The sequence below is a fragment of the Equus asinus genome, chromosome 7, assembly GCF_041296235.1.
Source record: "Equus asinus isolate D_3611 breed Donkey chromosome 7, EquAss-T2T_v2, whole genome shotgun sequence".
NCBI classification, from domain to species: Eukaryota; Metazoa; Chordata; class Mammalia; order Perissodactyla; family Equidae; genus Equus; species Equus asinus.
Genome location: NC_091796.1, coordinates 97,877,575 through 97,898,187, shown reverse-complemented (window position 1 = coordinate 97,898,187; position 20,613 = coordinate 97,877,575). Strand labels below are relative to the sequence as shown.

At 37.6% G+C, this 20,613-nt stretch overlaps 1 protein-coding gene across 2 annotated transcripts in view; it reads left to right on the top strand.

Moving 5' to 3' along the window:
* The window catches only part of TRIP11 (thyroid hormone receptor interactor 11), a 63,932-nt gene extending 47,353 nt beyond the window's left edge, over positions 1–16,579 (top strand). For both annotated transcript variants that reach the window (XM_014832057.3, XM_014832056.3), the window contains exons 17-21: positions 8,132–8,213; positions 9,074–9,188; positions 9,668–9,784; positions 10,928–11,072; positions 13,165–16,579. In XM_014832057.3, the coding sequence (XP_014687543.3) occupies positions 8,132–8,213; positions 9,074–9,188; positions 9,668–9,784; positions 10,928–11,072; positions 13,165–13,388 (683 nt within the window). In that variant the 3' untranslated portion in view covers positions 13,389–16,579. The remainder of the gene's footprint in view (positions 1–8,131; positions 8,214–9,073; positions 9,189–9,667; positions 9,785–10,927; positions 11,073–13,164) is intronic.
* The last annotated feature ends 4,034 nt before the right edge of the window (positions 16,580–20,613 follow it).

Below are 20,613 nucleotides of genomic sequence, written 5' to 3'. Positions count from 1 at the left end.
CTGTATATTTTCTTTCATAGATCATTAAGTACTTTAAATGTTGATTGATGTTGTAATACTGTACTTTATTTTTAACACAAAACTTGGCCAGACAGCGAAAATATTTGCCAGGAGAAACAATTTTGAAAAAGACAGATTGGCTTTTGTTGCCCGAAAGTACATGGAGACTTGAATTATAGAAGCAAAGTATTGTTTTATTTCTGAGCATCTGTAGACTGATGATTAGTTGATACGCAGTTTCAACAGTTAAACAATATTAGGAAACTCACTTAAAAAAGTGGCATTTTATTTGCAATGCTTGATTCTGTCGTTGCCACCAGAGATGAAATGATTCAGTCTGGTCGAACATATGAAAAGGGAGCTATGTTGTGTATAAACACCAGTATTAAAACAGTAGATTATTGATGATTTCGATCATTCTTAGAGTACATAATTTTTAGTGTCCTGAATGTACAACTGTGGTTATGGGTTCAGGAAATTTACATGCCTTGTATGAAAAGTATGAAGATACCTTATCAGGCATTAAGTATTTAAGGAGAACCAGCTACTTGGCTTCCTGTTAGATGCTATGTGAGATACTAGATAGGATCCTTTTTTACAGGGAGCTTAGTTAAGGACGTGAGATCACATGGATACACCATAGGTTCACAGTTTAAGACAGTGGTCATAACACAGTGCATATTTAGTTCCCCAAGAAGCCCATTAGGGTCAAGGGCATTCCATGGAGGAAAGGAATGGAGCGGAGCCCTAAACCAGTAGTAGGATTTCACCCCAAAAATGTAAGAACCCTCCCTACACCATCTCTCTTTCTTTCCTTTCTCCTCATCACTACCCTCCCATGGGAAAGTAACAATGAAAGGAAACCCTAAGATCCTACAGGCCCCCTATTTTAGTAGATGATGTTGGCGGGTGGAAGAGTTACTGCTACCCTTCCTTTTCAGAGTTGTTCTCTCAACGTTTTACCTGGAAGTGTTCTTTTTCAACGTAGTTCCAAAGACTTGTTTCACATGCCATCCTATATTTCAGTGATTTTTCAAACTCAGTCCTCTATGGAGCAGACAGGACAGTGTCTTTCCTTAACTATTCTGAGTTGATCAGAGTTCAGAATTTCTATGGAAGTGTCATTCATGGGAAAATACACGCCTATGGGAACCTCAGCTACAGCTGAACTGGTAAAAGATGTGTTGTCTTGCTATATTTATGGCCAAATTTGACATTTTCCTTCCTTTACTGCTTGTTCTCTACCATCATCCTGGAGATAAATTCCTGTTTAAATGAAAATGATTGGATAAAATTGAAATAGCACAAAGTAGTTCTTGTTTTGATAACTGTTATTCAAAAGGGTGGTGAATTTTATGGTATGCAAAAAAAAAAGTTTTCATAAACAATACAAGTTTAGATTCTAGCTTTGGGAAAATCTTTTGGTGTGTCTGCCATTTTATAGCTGTGTCTTAAAGGGCCCCATAACTATTATTTTCTTTTTCTTAAGAAGGTTTGGTGCTCTTTTAAAAATCTTCTATGAGTTGAGAATGGAAAATTTCCGTAGAGTGTTTTTTTAAAGAAAATCTAGAAGAACATATAAAATGAGCCCCAGTAAACCTACTGTAATATGAAGCATAAAAACATGTTTTAAAACTATGAATATAAAAGAAGTTTAAAATGTTTTTCATGGAACTACTTTTATGGTGCTGGATGGTAGAGTTTTTATTTTAAATAAAGACATTCTGTTTTCCAGGACATGATTTATACAAGAAAACATATAATGTCCTGTTGAACATAGGCCAAATACATTCCCAGACGCTTTGTTACCCAAACCTTTTGAGGGATTTCTTTATAGATGTTTTTGGCAGAAGTGGTGATTTTAGAGGAAACATATAAGAAATACCAGATGCAGTTTTCTGAATTGCCATAAATGGTTAAAAAATTATTTGTGATGATATAAACATCTGGGTATACTAGACAATGCCAAAATTTCAGTTAACAAAAACGTTTGTATCAATTAGGTAGATAATTAAGCCCTTTTAAACTTAATGGTTATGATTTTAAATGTGTGTTTTATTAATTCTTCTAAGTATAAAGGAAAAAGTAAATTATGTAGAGATGAGAATGTTTTGAGTTAATGTTTTTTGTGTATTTTCCCTCGTATGGATGAGTAATTCAGAACATAAATCATTTGTTCTTTTTGTCCTGTGTTCTCTTCTTCCCAGATATTCTCCCTTCCCAGAGAAAAATCAATCATTCTTTGTCAAAAATGTATTTCTTTCTGCTGTGTACCAAGCACTGAAATAGGCAGTGGTGGTCCAAAGATAGGGGACAAGGTCCTACTTTGAGGAGGCCTGCAGTCAGGCCCAAAGAGGAGGACTACACGCAATCACTTCCATGCAATGAATTGGTGACAGTGGTATGGAAGGGTGGAACAGACTACTGAACGGTATGCTTGACCTCACTCAACTGGTGGATAGGTCCAGCTAAGCAGGCAGGGAGTTGGGGAAGAGCATTCTAGACAGAGGGAGCAATTCGTATGACTATGTGGTATAATGTGGAAACTGGTGAAGATCTGGGGACAAGTAATAACCAAAGGGAACGCAGAGGTGGAAGTGGCTTGCTATGTGGCGAAATGAAACTATAGGTATGGATCACAGCCACAAATTGTGAACTGGGGCCCAAATGACAATATAAAAGAGCAAATAGGACTGACACTATGGTGAATTGGAGAGTTTCTTACAGGGGCAGGAAATTCTCAGCTCCACACACAACGGTTGCCAAGCAGGAAGGCGAGCCCAGTGCTGCCAACTCTTCAGATCTTTCGAGGGACACTGGAAATGTAGACTTTTATATGAAATATTCCAATTTTTTAATGTGACACAATTTTTCTAAAAACCCTTTGTGGGCTGAACAAAAGATTTCTTTGGGCCAAATTTAGTGTGTGCTGATGTGCAACAGGGAACTTTCAGAAATGAGTTGAGGTTCAGTCTGCAGCCTAGAAAACTTTTTGTATAGTATATTTTCTATAGTGATGATGCTGTTCAGTAAGTAGCAAAATTATTATAATGATTTTACTTTTCACTGACAAAATTGCAGTGTTTTCTTTTGGTATATGGCTGGTTTGAGTGAACCTATAAAAGTTAAATATGTAACTTGACTCACAAGATTTAGTCTTTTAAAAAATTTTTGTTTTGATATGGAAAACTGCGGTACAAATGATTTGAATTCATACTAAAGAATTGAGGGAGGAGGGGGAAAATAAATTTGATCTGATTACGTTAAAAATGTTTATATAACATCTCTTTCAAATGCACTTAGTAACTCTAATTTAAGTATACAAATAACCCAGTAGACCTCAGCGTTGCTATTTCAGTTTAATCACAGATTCTGATCTAGTGAAATTCGAATTAATGAGGTTATATCAAATTAATAAAATTCTTTTCCTGTGAGTTCATTGCTAGGAAGTGGAATTTCAAAAATTACTTTTCAGCAATTAATAATTATAATTGTGGAACAAGAAAGCATTTACCATGTACTCTAGACCTTAAAATTCTGTGTCTGATATGGATGAACAGAATTGAGTTACAAGACAGCAGGTGCTAATATGTCTTAACTTCAAATGTAAATAAATATAAGATGCCTTTAAAAAAATGTTATTTGTTGTTATAATGAAAGTGATCTTGTGTAAGTTGAAATTCTGTAATAAAAAGACCATGTAATTTGTAGCTTTTGCTTTGATTATGTTTAACTAAATGAAGAGTCCACGTTTCCTTGTATTAGATTTAATATATCAGATTTAAATATTTTTTTAAGGTATCCAGTGCAGGTAAGACACTAGATCCAGTTTATTTACTGACATCTATAAGTGAAATCATCTTTCTAATGTTTTTTTCTTCCTTCTGTTGACTTGCCTTGGTTTGTAAAGTGACAGATAAGACAAATGGAGGAAAAATGATCACTGTTAATGATAACCAAAGTGATACATATTATTGATATTGGTTAGGGCTAGGTTCAAAGATGAACTCTTTAGTTATTTTAAGAAATCAGATGAATGAATACTGATGCTTTTTACGGCACTTTGCTCTTGAGAAAGGTCACATTTAATTACTCAGTAGATTCTCTCAAAATCCTTTAAGAAAAGCATGCTTCTTTTGCAAAATAGACAACAAAGTCTGGCCTGGTAACAGGACCGTGATTCATGTCCAGGTCTTGTGACAGGACCATGATTCCTATGCAGGCCTTCTGACTCTCCAGTGCTGTTCCAGCCACGTTCCTTTTCTCAGTCAGGTGACTCTTCAACCTGACTGAATCTTGTCCAAGAGAGCTTAGTCATGAAATAGCCAAATGGCTTTGTAAGGAGTGTGACCTAATTTCATGATGTTCTCGGAAGGCAGTGTAGAGTGCAGTGTTACTAATCACAAGTAAAATGTAAAATGATGGTGGGCTGATTTGTTGTAGTCAATTACGTTTTATGTTCAGTTTTCATTTTAAATCAAGTGATAAAGACCATGGGGCCATCTCTAGGCATTACAACAAAGAGGCTATGATATGGCAGGCTTGGGGATGTCGTATATTCAGAGTAAATCTCCCCCTAAACGAGAGTAAATCTCAGATGCTTTATTGTTCAGCTTTAAAAGTGTAACCCCCTGCCCCTGCCTTTTTTTTTTTTTTTTGTAACTTTCAAAGAATTACTTTGGCATGTTAAATTATTTCACAGGGATATTGTATTTGGCTAAAAACCCATTTCTGAATAACCTGAATTGATTGTCCATATAAATGTGTTTTGCCTGCCCATATAAATACAGTTCTGATTTCAAATTGCGGTTTGAATTAGCGTTCAGGGTTTGTGGCGAGGTGTTCAGAATCTCTGATGGGAGGAGATGAAGGGCGCCCAGGGAAAGAGAGAGTCTGGAGGCACCTTTGAAGTTGGTATTTGACTTTCTTTTCTTTTCTAAACCTTTCCTAGTTAATACCACCCTTCCAATCCCTTACCCCAAATTCTGAGGGCTTTTTTCTAGACTCAAATATCAGAATACCTTTAAATTACTGTTTGAATTTGGAATAGCTCTCTGCATGCCTGCAAGGATATGCAGAGTTACCAGTTCTCTGTCACATTAGCTCAGGACTGACTTGTATTCTGATAGTGAGTTTAAGAAATTTTACCCTGTTATTTTGGCCTTAAGGATGTTTTGACCCTAACTTTCAGAACACAGAGATTTTAATCAAAATTATACCAATATTAATGAGTTTTCATCAAGAAAATATTTTTGACTTGAACTTTAAGACATTTCTTGATCAGTTTTTCACAGAGCAAAATTAAGTTTTTCCAATTTATTTTATTAAAATAATTTTTATCAGAATCAACTCTTTGCTTTGTACATTTTACTCTGAAGATGTCTATTTGTCATTCGGCTTTGTCTCTTTTTTTAGTAAGAGGCAATATAGTGTGGTTATATTCTGGTGATGCTCCAAAGCCATCCTATCCAATAAAAACAGAATGCAAGCTGGGGCTGGCCCTGTGGCCGAGTGGTTAAGTTTGCGCGCTTGGCTTCAGCGGCTGAGCATTTCGCTGGTTCGGATCCTGGGCGCACATGGCACCGCTCGTCAAGCCACACTGAGGCGGCGTCCCACGTGCCGCAACTAGAAGGACCCACAACAAAGAATATACAAATATGTACCGGGGGGCTTTGGGAGAAAAAGGAGAAATAAAATCTTTAAAAAAAAAAAAAAAACAACAAAGAAGAAAACAGAATGCAAGCCATGTGTATCATTTAAATGTTGTTAGTGGCCACGTTACAAAAGTAAAAAGATACAGGTGAAATTAATTTTAATACTATTTTATATACCCCAGTATATCTGGAATATTATCATTTTGACATGTAATCAATATAAAACATCATTAATTTTAGAAAAAAGTAGAAGAAGGGAAATCTCAGAGAAGGAGAAGGTAGGGGTGGGGTAAGTTTGACCTCTGTTTCTCTGCTTCCTTTCTAGAGCTTTGGGAGGTAGTAGGGGAAGATGAAAGAGAAAACTGTGCCCCTCTTTACTCTGGGTCCTACTTTAGCTCGTGAGTGGAATGGTTAATTCAGAACCTCGACAAGAAATTAACTTACTTGCTGTTCTTCCTCTGAATAGTTCAGAGTTCTGTTTGCATTCAGAATGTAGTACTAGAAAAAGCCCAGAGAGCACCATGCGTTCGGTATACATGTGCCTATTAAGAATCTAAAATGTCCTACTTACTTAGACTTTAATAATAGTCTTGTTCTCTCCCTTTCTTTCTTTTTTTAATGTCCAAGTTTAAATTCCTTACTGGAAAGACAGGAAAGGAAATGTTTGTAGTAGATTTTCCGAACACAAACCTTGCTTTTATAATATGGTTATGGCAACCATCTCTATTTTGGTAAAGTTAGCATATTATATGAATTACATTTTGCAATTTAGATTTTTGCAATTTAGAAAAACCACAAGCTACTGCACACAGTTAAACCGGACATTTTGTATATACATTTAGTACTGTAAATCAGAATTTTAGGTATTGTACACACAGAATGAAAACATAAAGCAGATGGACCTGGCCTAATCTGTAAGGTTCAGAGAAAACTTCTTTGAGGAAGTGACCTGGGAACTGAGACATCAAGAGTGAATAGGAGTTAATAGGCAGTGCCAGTGGAAAAGAGCTTTCCAGGCAGAAGAAAAAAACATTTGCAGAAGTCTTGCAGTGGGAATTGAGAGTCTAGAAATCAACCATACATTTATGGTCAATTGAATTTCAACAAGGGTGCCAAAAGAATAGTTTTTTCAACATATGGTGCTGGAACAACTGGATATCCACTTGCATAAGAATGAAGTTGGACCTCTATTTCAGACCATGCACAAAAATTAACTCAAAATGGATCATAGACCTTCATTTTAGAGTTAACACTATAAGACTCTTAGAAGAAAACATAGGAGTAAATCTTTGTGATGTTGAGTTAGACAGTGGTTTCTTGGATGACACTAAAAGCACAAGCAACAAAAGAAAAAATGAATTAGACTTCATCGAAGTTAAAAACTTGTACTTCAAAGGATACTATCAAGAAAGTGAAATGACAACCCACAGAATGGGAGACCATATTTTCAAGTCGTATCTGATAAGGGAATTTGCATCTGGCTACTCCTGGGAGAATCAGCACAACTCAAAGAGGACATTTGTGGAAGGAGGTCACAGTGGTGTCTGGGGAGCGTGGTCTCGATTTGAAGAGTAGAGCTCTGCTGCGCGCAGCCTCTGCTTCATCTCTTTCAGAACCGACTCGTAATCTAGCCTGTAGTTCATTATCTCCTTTGGCTAAAACTGTCCGTCTCTGGGGTGACAGGTGGAAAGCCCGTGGGCCTGGCTGAGGGCTCTTTAGTCTAGGAATGCCTGGCCGTGTGGCATGGTTGATATCTCCTGTTGTGATTCTAGACTTCACCTTTAATACTGCTCAAATTCCAACTCTTCCACCAAGCTTTTACAGATTTTGCTTCCTGTTTAAATAAATAGACTTTCAAAATAAAATAGTCCAAACGTCCTTCTAAATGAGTCATAACCTATAGTAGTTTGATTAGTATGTTAGAACCAGTGATCTGAATTGTGTTTGGCAATTTATTACCCCAGAATACTGTGCCCTCTTAGCTACATCCTGAACCATGTGTTAGAGCTGCTACAATTACATCCATGGTTGTGTTAGAAACTCTTCTTAGTCATTTCACCAAGAAACAGAGTCCAGCCAGGAAAAAGGAAAATCTAAAATTGTCCTTTCCACTTCTTCCCATTAAAGAGTGGCTCTGGAAATGTTTCAGCAAGAAAGCAGTGGTGAAAATTTCTTCCTTACTGTTAAGTTTCTGAAGAGAATGAAAACCTTTTTTTGGTTTTTAAATTTTCTCTTAGAGAGTTGATTCCTTTATTGGGGTTAAACCATGTGAATTAATGTGTACTCTGACCTCCAGGTAATTTCTGTACCAGAGAGCCTAGTTCCCTGAACCAAAGAAGAGATGGAAGTGATTGAATATTCCTGATTAGAATAAGTGCATATATTCACAATTCACAGTAAAGATGTGCTCTCATTATGTGCTCATCTAGACTGTTTTAATCAGTTAATGACTGTCTTTATTCACATGTTCTAAACAGATCAGCTCCGACAAGAAATGCTGGATGAGGTACAGAAGAAACTGATGAACTTGGTAAACAGCACAGAAGGAAAAGTGGACAAGTATGCTATGCCTTTTAACTTTTATATGTTTTATGGAGATTACTTTTATGGCAAAAACATCTACATGTAGATGTTTATATGTGATGAAGTTTTTAAAAAGCCTTTTCTTTTTCTTCGGTAGTGATGAGGTGTAGGTGGTTTTAATGAGGGGTCAGCAGAATAACTTCTCTTCTCTGGGTTTTAATAGGTCTTTCTCAACTCAAATTCTTTTTCTCAAAACCATATGGAAGAGTTGAAACATCACCACAATATGATGTACTTAGAAAATAAAAACTTTATTCTTAGCGTTCTTTTTTGCTCTCTTTACTGTCCTTAAATGAACATATCTTGCTCAAATGTATTAGGTCTGAAGCCTAGGTATATATCTAATATATCATTAATATTGTAAAGATTTAGATATTATTAGCAAATTATTGATAAATGTGAATGGGGAAGTAAAAGCATAACTATTAAGCACAAGAACTATCATCACCATTTTAAGTAAGGAGGGAAAAATCTGAAGTGTCTCCTTAAGATAGACGTCAACCCAGACAGGCACTGAGAATACTAACGAGGCACCATCTCAGTTGAGTATTTACTTGAAGAAAGTGGGTGGCTATTAAGTGATGTTTTAGAAGGTAGACATTTTGGGTTGTTTGAGATATTCTTTTGTATTTCTGTGGCATCCATTGTTGAAATGTTCTTAATTAGACTTGTCAAGATTTTTTAAAAGTTACTTTAAAATATTTTATTGTTTGGTATTTTTTATAATTATCATTTAAGTATAAATATTTATATGATTAGTGTTTATTGTTTGGGTATACTAAATATTTGGATGACTGTTGAGTTAGCTTGAGCTGTTTCTGTCTTCATTTTCTTAGAGTGCTAATGAGAAACCTCTTCATTGGACATTTTCACACACCAAAAAATAAGCGTCACGAAGTATTACGATTAATGGGAAGCATCTTGGATATCAAAAGGGAAGAAATGGATCAGGTAACTGAACAATGAAAGACATTCTGAATACGTTTATAACTAAAATAGTGCCATCATATAAAATTGTTTTCTTTTACTTTATATTATATAACTTTTCCTGAATACAGTTTTCTCAATAATGTGGAAATGGAGTCATTTCATACTATAACGAAGAAGTGGATTTGTCCAATTTGTATATTAATTTAAATATTTTGTAACTTATAAGCCCCCTCTCATATCAGAATGCTGAAATTTTAAGACAGGACAGTCCTCATCTTTTATTCAAAGTAGTGCTTGGGATGACCTGTCATTGTGTTTGTACCCTTTATCAGTAGGAAACATACATTTCATCATATTTGTAGCCTGTGTCAGTAGGAAATGTTTACTAGGAATTGCACTTGAAAAGTGTGGTTTACTACATCTGAAATCATATAAAAATTGTTCTTATTTTTTCTTTTCTAGTATTGATAATATTTTTCTGTTTTAAAATAATCTTTCAGTTGTTGAATGAAGATCAGGGCGGTGTCACCAGGTGGATGACTGGCTGGCTTGGCGGAGGATCAAAAAGTGTCCCCAACACACCTCTGAGACCAAATCAGCAGACTCAATATAATAGTGTAAGAGCTGGTTTTTCTTGCTGAGTATGAATGGTGAAGTGATTGTATATCACATTCATTTGCAAAGAATCAGATTTCCTTTTTAGGTTATTTTATACAGCCCTTTCATTTTAGAGTTGTGGAAACTGAGATCCAGAGAGGGGATTAGCTTAAAGATAATAAGCCAATTTTAATAATTTAATTTCATATATTTTATTTATCTGGTACTTTTATTTTTCAAGGTATTAACTCTTCCTTTCTTTGTATTTAGTCATGCTGCTCTAGGCACACGATCATTTGTCTGTCTTATGACTAAATTATCAGATTCCTAAAGACAGGCTCTGTTTTCTCCGTGTGTGTATCTCCCTAGTCATTGAGCTAATGAATACTTAGTGAGCACTTGCTGTGTACCAGACTGTCCCAGGCACTGGGGATGCAGCAGCAAAGCAGGCAGACAAGTGCCTGCCGTCAACCAGCTTACATTCTGGTAGGAAGAGGCCTCTAATAAACACGAAAACATAGTGCCTGGTGTGTAGTAGCTTGAGATGAATGTTAATTGAATTGAGTAGTAAGTTAGAACGTGACATTTATTTCTTTCTTTATTTATTTTAATAAAGAAGAAACTGAGGATAGATGCCTTACCCAGAGCTCATTAAAGATAAAATTTTGTTTTAAATTGGATGGCATGAAATTTAATTTAAAGGAAAGGTCTACATTATGTTATTTTAATCTGATACTATTGTTGGTAGCAAATGCTATATTCATTGATTGTTACTTTAGAAAGATATGACTGTTTACTACTAGTATTCTGTCAATATAATTTTTTATGTCTATGTAAACACTTATTAAAATGATTTAAGACTTGATATCTTAAGTGCCATTGATGGCAAGAAATCTGTTATCAGATGGCTAATTCTGACCATAAGGTTTGTAATGAGTGTTGTCATCAAAGATTATTGATTAAATTGTTAAAGTTTTTAATTGATACCTATGTAACTGAAGTGCTAGCAGTTTTAAATTGTTCATAAAGCTTATTTATAAAGAAATGATTCAGATGGCATGATTAGTTTTTAATATTTAATTAGAACAGCTGGCACATTTTTTTAGTTGTATTGAATGTAATTTTAAAATCTGACTTATATAACCCAAATATTTTCTTCTTAGTCTTTTTCAGAACTTTTTGTAAAATTTCTGGAAACGGAATCTCATCCATCTGTTCCACCACCAAAGCTTTCTGTTCATGATATGAAACCTCTGGATTCACCAGGAAGGAGAAAACTAGATACAAATGTACCAGAAAGTTTTAAAGGTAAAACCAGATATTTATTTTTTCTATAATTTAAAAAAATCAAATGCTTAATTTATAATTATGTTTTACAGTGATATTAACGAAATTCTTAGTGTTTTTGAAAATGTGCAGTGACTTCTTCCCAAATTCCAGTAAGGCATTAGGTTTTGACTTCATATATTCTTAGCGATAGAAATCTGATATTTAATTGGCTTAGATTAATTTAAACAACATGAAATATTTTCCCTTTGTGTTTCAGAATAATTATTCTCTCTGCATAAGCCACTTTGAATTATTCTTGGAAGTAGTGGTGAACTGGTAAACCTTTGCTTGGTCACCTGTTTTCCTTTCTCACTAGTGGTGCTTATTGCTAATCAGAGTTAGAAGTGTAGTTTATAGTTAGAGAAAGATTTTTTTCACTGTGAATATCTAAGTGTTACACTCAGTTACCAAACCTTGGTATGTTAATAACCTTTATAAGAGCAGTTCAGTAAACTGGCTTGGACATCCAAGAACGTTGTGAAGGTGCCTGGAAGCAGATGGTTTGGTGGTTCTGCAATATGTGTACATAGTTTTCTATCCCACTGGGTTGTAAGGGTCTTATTTATACTCATATCCCCTATATTGGTATTAAGTAAAATTTCTTGAGTTGAAATTGAAGTATAATCCATTAAACCGTAGATTCTTTATTTTATCTGAAATCTTCATATTTTAATATGGATTAACATGTTTGCTAGTTGGATTGTAAAGGTATTGTTATTATACACTCAAGTTTATATCACATATCAGATACTTAAATTTGGATAAGATGTTACAAAATTTATATTCTGAAATTTTAAGAACTTCCTTAGTCATTTAGACAAATTATTTCTATTTCCCTGAGCTTTTATAGATGGAGAAAGTGGTAAAGTTTGTTGTTTAGGTAAAAGGTTTGGCTGCTAAATTTAGTGAAAAGTCTTAACTTTATGTAGCAGGCGTAGACTATGCGAGCCGTCTCTTGTTAGACTGGGCTGTGGCGTCTGGAAGCAGCCTCCAGAACTCATTACGACACGGTCTGCCCCCACCCTCCCCTTCCGCCCTCTCTGCCCTCCTTCCTGCTCTCCCAGCTTCAGTTATCAAGTCCTGTGCGCAGCTTGACTTGTGTTGATCAGAGACAAAAGCCAGCGATGTTCTGAGGTGGTATAGGGTTTGCATGAAAAAAAGCAAGCTTAGTCTTTAACCCTGGATTTGGAAGTGTGTGGTGAGGGTGCTGCTAAGTAGCACCAGAAGCTTTTCCCGAGTTTGGGAAGTTGTCATTCACAGCAAAGCGCAGCTTGGGGACCTAGGTGAGATCGATGATGAGTAAATTTGATGAATTTGTCTCATTGCTCTCTTTGTTTTAGAGTCTTCTTTTATTTGAATTTCCCATTGCGAAAGTGGGCACCTTCAAGGGGTTGCTTGACTCTTAACAGTAAGGTTGTTGGTGGTCTTGGGTAGTAAAGCAGAATTTTATCCACTCAGCATTAGGACATAAACCAAATACCTGTTCCGATAAAAACCAATTGTTCCGGTAACTTTATGGAGAAATGATTTGATCAAGAATTGTTTTCAAACCTTTCAATGTCTAAAAGATGATCTGGTAATATAATCCATATATTGGTTTTTCTTTGGGTAAGTTAATATGAAATCTGATTGTTATCAATGTAATATGGGTGCCAGTTCTTTTCATGAGCATCATAATTATTTGGGGGAAACGAGTTCTCAAGTCCATCTTTCAGATGAGTAGAGAGTTTGCCTTGTAACATGGGAAGCACCTTTTAAAAAGCTGTTACTGTAGTAACTGCGGTTTATCAGTTATGTAACTGGCATTTAAATACAGAACAACAACATTAGTGTGTTTAGTAAGGTATAAGCTACACACACATAATCATCTCTCCCTGCCTCCTCCCATTCCTCTCTTACTGTCTCATCCTCCCGCACCCTTTTATGTTCATAGACCCTGCTTGTCGGATCCAGAATCCAGCAGCATCTGAATTAAATTTATTTAGGGGCAAAATCTGGGAACCTGAAACGCATGTACAGCGTTGACTAAAAAAAATGTAGGAGACTAAACAATTGCTATTTTATCCTTTAGATACAGCCGCATCCAGGTCAGGTAGAAGGGCAGATGTGAGTCCGTTCCTGGCGCCCCGCTCTGCGGCCGTGCCTCTCATCAACCCAGCTGGACTTGGACCTGGCGGGCCTGGGCATCTTCTTCTGAAACCCATCTCAGACGTGCTGCCCACCTTCACTCCTTTGCCGGTGTTGCCGGACAACAGCGCTGGAGTTGTGCTGAAAGAGCTTCTCAAGCAGCAGTAGCTGCTTCTCAAGGCAGAGACGACACACAGAGCACTTTAAAGAAAACGTGAACACTACGTGGATGTACTTGATCACAAGTGGCCTTTTGGGAACAGTCATGTGTTTGTTTTCAGTTGTACTTTCTCTAAATTTAATAAAAATATTCTTATCTTAATTTTTAAAAAATACTCTGAATACTCTTAGAAATTGCAGGTGTCCCAGGAGGAGGTGTTTGCTCTGTTTGCTTTTTTCCTTCTCTGATTTGACCTAATTTAAGCTAGAAACATTTGATCTTTTCTCTTAATTTACAAGAATAAGAAAAATAAAAAGACAGACAAAAGTACCAGTAGCTCTATATCAGCTCTTTCTCATTTTCATGCTCTTTTAAGCTAGAGACGTGGCTTATCTTTTAAAGATAATCAAGAGATTTACAAAACAAAAAGAGGAAGAAAATAGTACTGGCCTGTCTGCATAGTGCAGAAAATTGATCGGAAACATATAGTAATCTTCAGAGAATTTTGTGTGGACAAGCCAAGAACAAGGTTGTCCCTGGGAGGTTGTAGTGTCCTGAAGTGGGATGTGTGTGTATTCCGTTCTATGCAGTCTTGTCACATGTGCAGCTCCATGTGACCACCACTGCAGCACAGCTGCAGAACAGTTTCATCAAGGACCCCTCGTGCTCCCCCTTTATAATCATAGCCACCTCCTTCCCTACCCTCCTCCTCAGCCTCTGGCAACCACTCGCTGCTCTCCGGCGCTATAACTTGCTCATTTCAAGAGTGCTGTATAAATGGAATCATACAGTCTGTGACCTTTTGAGATTGGCTTTTTTCACTGAGCTTAATTCCCTTGAGATCCATCCACATGGTTGCGTGCATTGGTAGTTTGTTCTTTTTTACTGTTGAGTACATATTGTAGATATATGATTTAGTTTGAAGAGCTAAGGTATCTTTCTAAAGGTTCCATTTTAAAACTGTTTGCTCACCCACATGCACACAACTCTCATGTAAGTGTTAAATCGGACAGCTGCGTTTATGTGACTATAATTAGCAATATCAGTACACGACGCCTCCTGCCTCTCTCTGAGGTGTTGATACGAGAGGTTGTCAAGCCAGAAGTCATCCGTTCTCGTCTTCGTGGTCATGAGGGATGAAGTCACTTCAGCGTCACCAACACCAGGTGTTTGGAACTTAAAAGTAAGGGAGTATTTCTTTAATTTTTTATAAACATCATAAAAATCTTGACTTGGAACTTAATTATATCAGGATGTTCATGTTTGTATTAATTGTTGAAGTTGTACATTTAAAGACATTTCTTGCAAATTTTGTAAATTTCGATATGCCTTTCAAATAGAAGCATCTATGTAAACAAGGGAAGGTGGTGATAATACTGATCAAGTATGTCAACAGGCCTCCTCCGGCCGGGGCTGAATTTGGGTGTTTGTAAACGTTGCCGTGGTTAACTGTACGCTTTCTGCTGTATTTAGAAGACCGGAAGTCTTTAAGTGTTGATGGGTAAAATTTTTCTGAAAAATTTAGTAACTGAGACATTGCTGCTTCAGAACATCCACTGTCTCCTTAGCTAATTTATTTATATTGCCATTGTTATTTCCTACACTTTAGAGGAAGTTGTCATACAAGTTCTATATTAGAACTGTCGAACTGCCTCCTGTCCGTTTTGCCCAGTATTTCTCTATGAAATTATTACTCTTAGGTTTTATATGATCCTTTCGAAGATACTTTGACCTTCCTAAATTATTTGCTGCTTGCCATGGAAGTTTCATTTCAGTGTGGAGCATCTGAAATAAAAGTTTCTGAGTTAAAAAAAGACATGATCCTTCATTTTGAAGAAATAGAACAAGCAGAAAAACTTTCTGTTTTAATTTGAAAAGATGTATGATGGGTATTTAAGTAGCATGTCATCATATTTTAGATGCCTCTTATGACGTTGTGAGTATTTCCTTCCCTGCTCGAAACAGACTGTCCCCCTCACCCTGTCGTTGAACCTAAGTCTCGGAGCTCCTGTGGGTGGATTGCGTATCCAGACATCACAGCATGAGCTTACATGGCTGCTGTGGAACTGAGTATGTGGCCTCGTCCTAAAGCTGCAGCACCTCATGTTTCAGCTGTATCAGCACTGAGACTATAGCGCACTGGTCTGCAAGTTAAGTGTGTGTGGATCTAAACCAGACAGAACTCATCTACTTTTCTGAAACTAAGTTGTGTCGGAGATGAACCATCTGCTCAAGGAATCTCAGTAACCCTATGGTGATGAAGCATGTAATTCTCATGTTAGCAATAGGACATTGCTAACAGGAATTTTACTGCAATATTGTAACTACAGTAGTTTTACTGTTTACTTCTCTATAAACTCACTAGAATTTGTGGTTGAATTTTGCCTTCACGGCCACAGGTTTTGACAACATTCCTAATGGTTTTCAACTGCTCTACTATAGTAGAAAATCCATCCAGCCATGGGATTTGACTTCATTATAATCCTGCATCATAGGGTTGTCTGAGTTTTACTTCCTGCTATTATTGATTTAAAAGAAAAGAAGAAACAAAACCAAAACTAAACAACGAAAACATAGGGAAAAAGGAATGACTTCCTTAAAACCAGCCAATTATATGAATATCCCCCCGAATAAAGCCTCCAGGTTAATTGAAAGAGGGAAAAAGATTCTCAAAATACTTAATCAGTAAGTGGGAAAAAAACAGACTATATCTTAGGGGATGGGATTGATGGGAATTATTGAGAAAGTGCAATTGTGTGTCAAACAAATTTAGCATTTGAATTTGATTTAAAGCTAATGAATTTTTTCATATATCAACATATTTGAAGTGTCTTCCATCAAAAAAGTTTAATTTTGTAAATATCAAGTATAACTGATATTTATTTTATATATTCCTATGGAAAAAGCAATGGTACTTTTACTGTTCTGACATTTGTGATTATTTGCCACTCTTTACTTTTTAACTTATTGAGGTTTCTCTACTTAAAATGGATAAGTTGTCTTTTGATTTTTAGAGGCATATCTAAATGTGGGAAATTTACAACCCAACCTTAATATTGAGTTATGTTTTATAGAGCTAACGTCAATGCATTTCTGAATTTCTCAGGAGCACTGCAAGGCAAAAAAAATACTCCAAATAAAAATGATATATGTAAGTTGGCAATGTCTTCATCCACAATAAAAAAAATTTTTTAGCAAACAGCTGCTGACTTTTTCTTTAGAAGGGGGAGAAATGACTCACACATGTTTATAGCCGAGTTGATGAACTACTGAGGCGAGTGTCTTCAAGTGCTCACCGGATGTCTGCTGCTGGGGTGCCACTGGAGTCTTGGAAATGTTAAGAAAGAACGATTTATAGATGCTCAAAATTATGTATGAAAAGAGGATCTCAGAGGTTTCAGCCAGCCTTTTTTTTCCCTTCGGAGGTGGTACTATGTGTCATTGGGCTTTTGGTCTTTCTGCAAGATAATCAATTACGTCTTCATTTTTTCTTAGATGTGGAACTTGAATATTTTCTTTAATTGAGGTCATAATAGTTTATAACGTTTCGAAATTTCAATTGTATGTTATTATTTGTCAGTCATCATTCAAATGTGCCCCTTCACCCCTATTCGCAATCCCCAACCCCCTTCCCCTCTGTGACCACCGATCTCTGGAAGTTGAATATTTTTAACTTCATATGATGGTGGGATTGGAAGGAACGTGGGTTTTAAAGTTGAGAGATGGATTGGAGTACTAATTTTGACCCTTTCTGTCTGACCTCTAACAAAATTAGTTTGATTATGGGGCTGATTTTTCTCATCTCTGAAATAAGACTCACGTAGTAAACGCACAGGGCTGTAAGGATCAACGGACACGCTCATTCGTAACAGTTAGTAAAAGAGTAAATGCGCCACCTGTGGGAATGCTTAATAAAGTCTACAGTTCTAAACAGACGTTAGAAGTTGTGATTGTTACTGGCAAACAGTGGATCAGCATGCCAGAGTGGGGCGTTACTGAGGCCAAGGGTTGTTTCAAGAAGGTAAGGAGAGGTTGAAAGGGTGAAGGTCTTGCTGCTCTGGTGAGAGAAGCTTTAAGAAGAGTCCACTGGATTTAGGGACCATGAAGTCGTCGGCTTTGACTTAGAGCGGTGCTGGTGGAAAGTGGGAGCAAAAGCCATATTGTTAAGTGGGTTGAGTAGGTGATGAGCAAGTGGAGATAGTGTTGCGGGTACCTCTTCTGAGAAACGAGATTTTCAAGGGGAAAGAGGACGTAAGCACGAGACGAGTGGACTGGGAGACTGGAGCAAGTGTTAATGCTTACAGGAAGGACGCAGTTTAGATGGAGAGGCTGAAGAGAGTGGAAGAGAAGAGCTCCTGAGACGGGAAACTGATGGAGTCTGAACACATGGAGGGATTGGCCTTAGATAGGAAGGACTCCTTTAGTGGGGCAGGGAGATGCTGATAGCAGGTGCATGTGGGTGGAGGAAAGTTGTGGGGATTTTCTTGTGTGGGGTTGGCAGGGAGCTTTATCTGCTAAAAGTGAGCGGGGGTGGGGTGGTGTCTGAGGTTTGAGAAACTCACAGTCAAGTGGGAGAGACAGACGCGTGCAGATTACTAGAGAAGTGGGAGAAGTGCTCGTGGCACACGTGCCAAGTGCTTGGAGGCCCTGAGTTGGGCCTGGCAGACCAATGGGAGGGAGAGTGGTTGTTAAGCACGTCTTGAAGCAAAATTTGAGCACCCTAGAAGGAAGCAAGCCAGCAAACAAAATGTCAGCAAGAAGTCAAACAGTTCTTGCCTTAACCAATTCTACTGGAATACAAGGTGTTATTTAATCTGAACCTTGTTTTCCTGTTCTTTCGATTTAGGTCATGTGAATATAAGATCTATCTGAGGGTTTTACAGCCTGTTATTGTCATAATTTAATGCATCCAGTAAATTAATAATCCATTATAATTACCACAATATTTGTTTTGGAGATAAAGAAAAATTCAAGAATGTTAATAAATGGATCATTTAAGGCAAATATTTGAACCCTTAGTTGGTTTTCTGCCTCGGCTATTTCTGTGCATCCGTCTTTTAGCCCTCCTGGGGTTAAGAAATTAATAATTTGCACTATAATGATATTTTAGCTGTGACAATCTTCAGCTGTGGCTGTTTTTGCAAGAGTACTCTCCTTTTCAGCTCTAACATTTTTTGACTTCAGTAAACTATTTCTGACCCTCAAAAATTAAATCTCAGTGATTGAAAATATTTGTGAACTTAATGTAAGTAAGAGTTTGGTAAAGTTGTTTCTGGATATCCTTGGATTGTTAAAAATGTAAGATACATTATTTTTTGTAAAATATAAGGCATTTCGATGTTGGAGGACATTGTGAGAAGTTTCCTTCAAATGATGGCAAGTCAATCTCAGGCCTTTCTTGACCTGCCAGTCAATGGGCGTCCATTCTCAAATGCGTACATTTCCCAAAGGGCGGGGCCCATCCCAGGTGGTGAAGGGAAATAGGCTTCCTTTTAAAGAAAAGACTTGGAAACAAAGTAACATGAATTTGCTTCAGGTTTCCTATGCCGCTCCTTCCACCTAGGTGTATTTAAAACACCGCGGTATCATCTGTGAGTGAACACATTAATCCCTTTATAAATAAGGGATTTTCAAGCTCTCTCTCCGAATAAAAAGGGGGTGGTGATGATAAAGTTACAACTTCTACACTTAATGAGGTGATTTCTTTTTATTTTTGAAAACTTACATGGAATGTGTAGTTTTTGAAAGTGTTTGGAATCATTGCAAAGTCATCTCCCTAATGCTTTTGCCACATGGCTTGCACATTTAGGACTCGTGTGGTCTAGATCCGTGCCTTCCACCCCTGCGGTTCTCTTCAGGACCGCACTGCCCGCTGCAGTGCCTGGGCAGGAAAATACTGATCACGGTGAAAATCCATTCTCCACAGAATTGCTCTTCGAGACATTAAGACTTCCATTTTTATAAGTCTCTTCACTTTTTTTTTTTTTTAAGTCTCTTCACTTTTATTTTTTTCCCTTTGGACATTAGTTTTACTTGGTGAAAAGTAGTTTTACTCCTGCTTTCATCCTTTAATATTTGTGTGTGTCAAATATTTCAAACATTTAAGACTAGACGATAAATACACTAGCAGGGACATCTGGCTATGGCAGTGTGAAGAGACCGGCCAACCCAACCTGCAAAAAACAAATAGAAAACCAAAAACATGGTCACACATTATTTTGGGGGCTCTGGTAATTGATCAAAGGCGGACTAGAAATTGAAAATTGTTGATTTTTGAAAAATTTCTTGAGCTTCAAGTAAGAACCGCTGGAGTCTGTAGCCTTCTTGCCTGGGGCTTCCCCCAGCCCCCACCAATCCTCCCAGTTTTTCTTGCACCGAGCCCATCAGGAAAACCAGCAGCTTTGTTGCCTTCTGGGGGTGGACCCAATGGTGGGGAGGTGGAGGCTGTGCAAAAACCATGATTTTGTCAGTTGAAAGTGGTGAACTTGGGGAGGCCGGCCTGGAGGCATAGAGGTTAGGTTCGCATGCTCCGCTTTGGCAGCCCAGGGTTTGTGGGTTCAGATCCTAGGCACAGACCTACACACCTCATCAGCCCATGCTGTGGTGGCGTCCCCCATACAAACTAGAGGAAGAATGGCACAGATGTTAGCTCAGGGTCAATCTTCCTCACCAAAAAAAGAAAAAGAAAGTGGTGCGCTTAGAAGCAACTGTGGAGAAAACTCAGCTCTGCTAGCCTGAGTCCAGTTAGGGCAAGGGGCTGACCAGTGGAAATTTAGTGGAGAGACCCTAGAACTGAGAAAGCCGTGGAAGGGCCCCGGCTGATGCACAGACCTGACTCACATGCAGAGAAGACCCGAGGGAGCCTGTGGGAAGAAATACCCCAGCTGACGTGAGACTGGCCTTTGAGCATTTCTCAGTCCACACACACATCCATGGGCGATGGATGGAAGCCGCGTGGGCCCGAGGTGTTCACCGAGCACAGCCTCTGCTGCCCCTTGAGCTGTGCGGGAGCAGCCTCTGGGAAGCCAGAGTGAGAGAGAAAAATGAGAATAGGAAAACAGCAGAGTCTCCCAGGGGGGAGACAGATTCCTCAGTTTAAATCTAATCAAGTTTTTTTAAAAAACAGAAAAATACATCAGAATCAATAGCTGCTGCAATATAATCTAAATTGTCCAGATTTCAACCCAAAATTGTGAGTAATGCAAGGAAGAAAGGGTGACCCATACTCAGGAA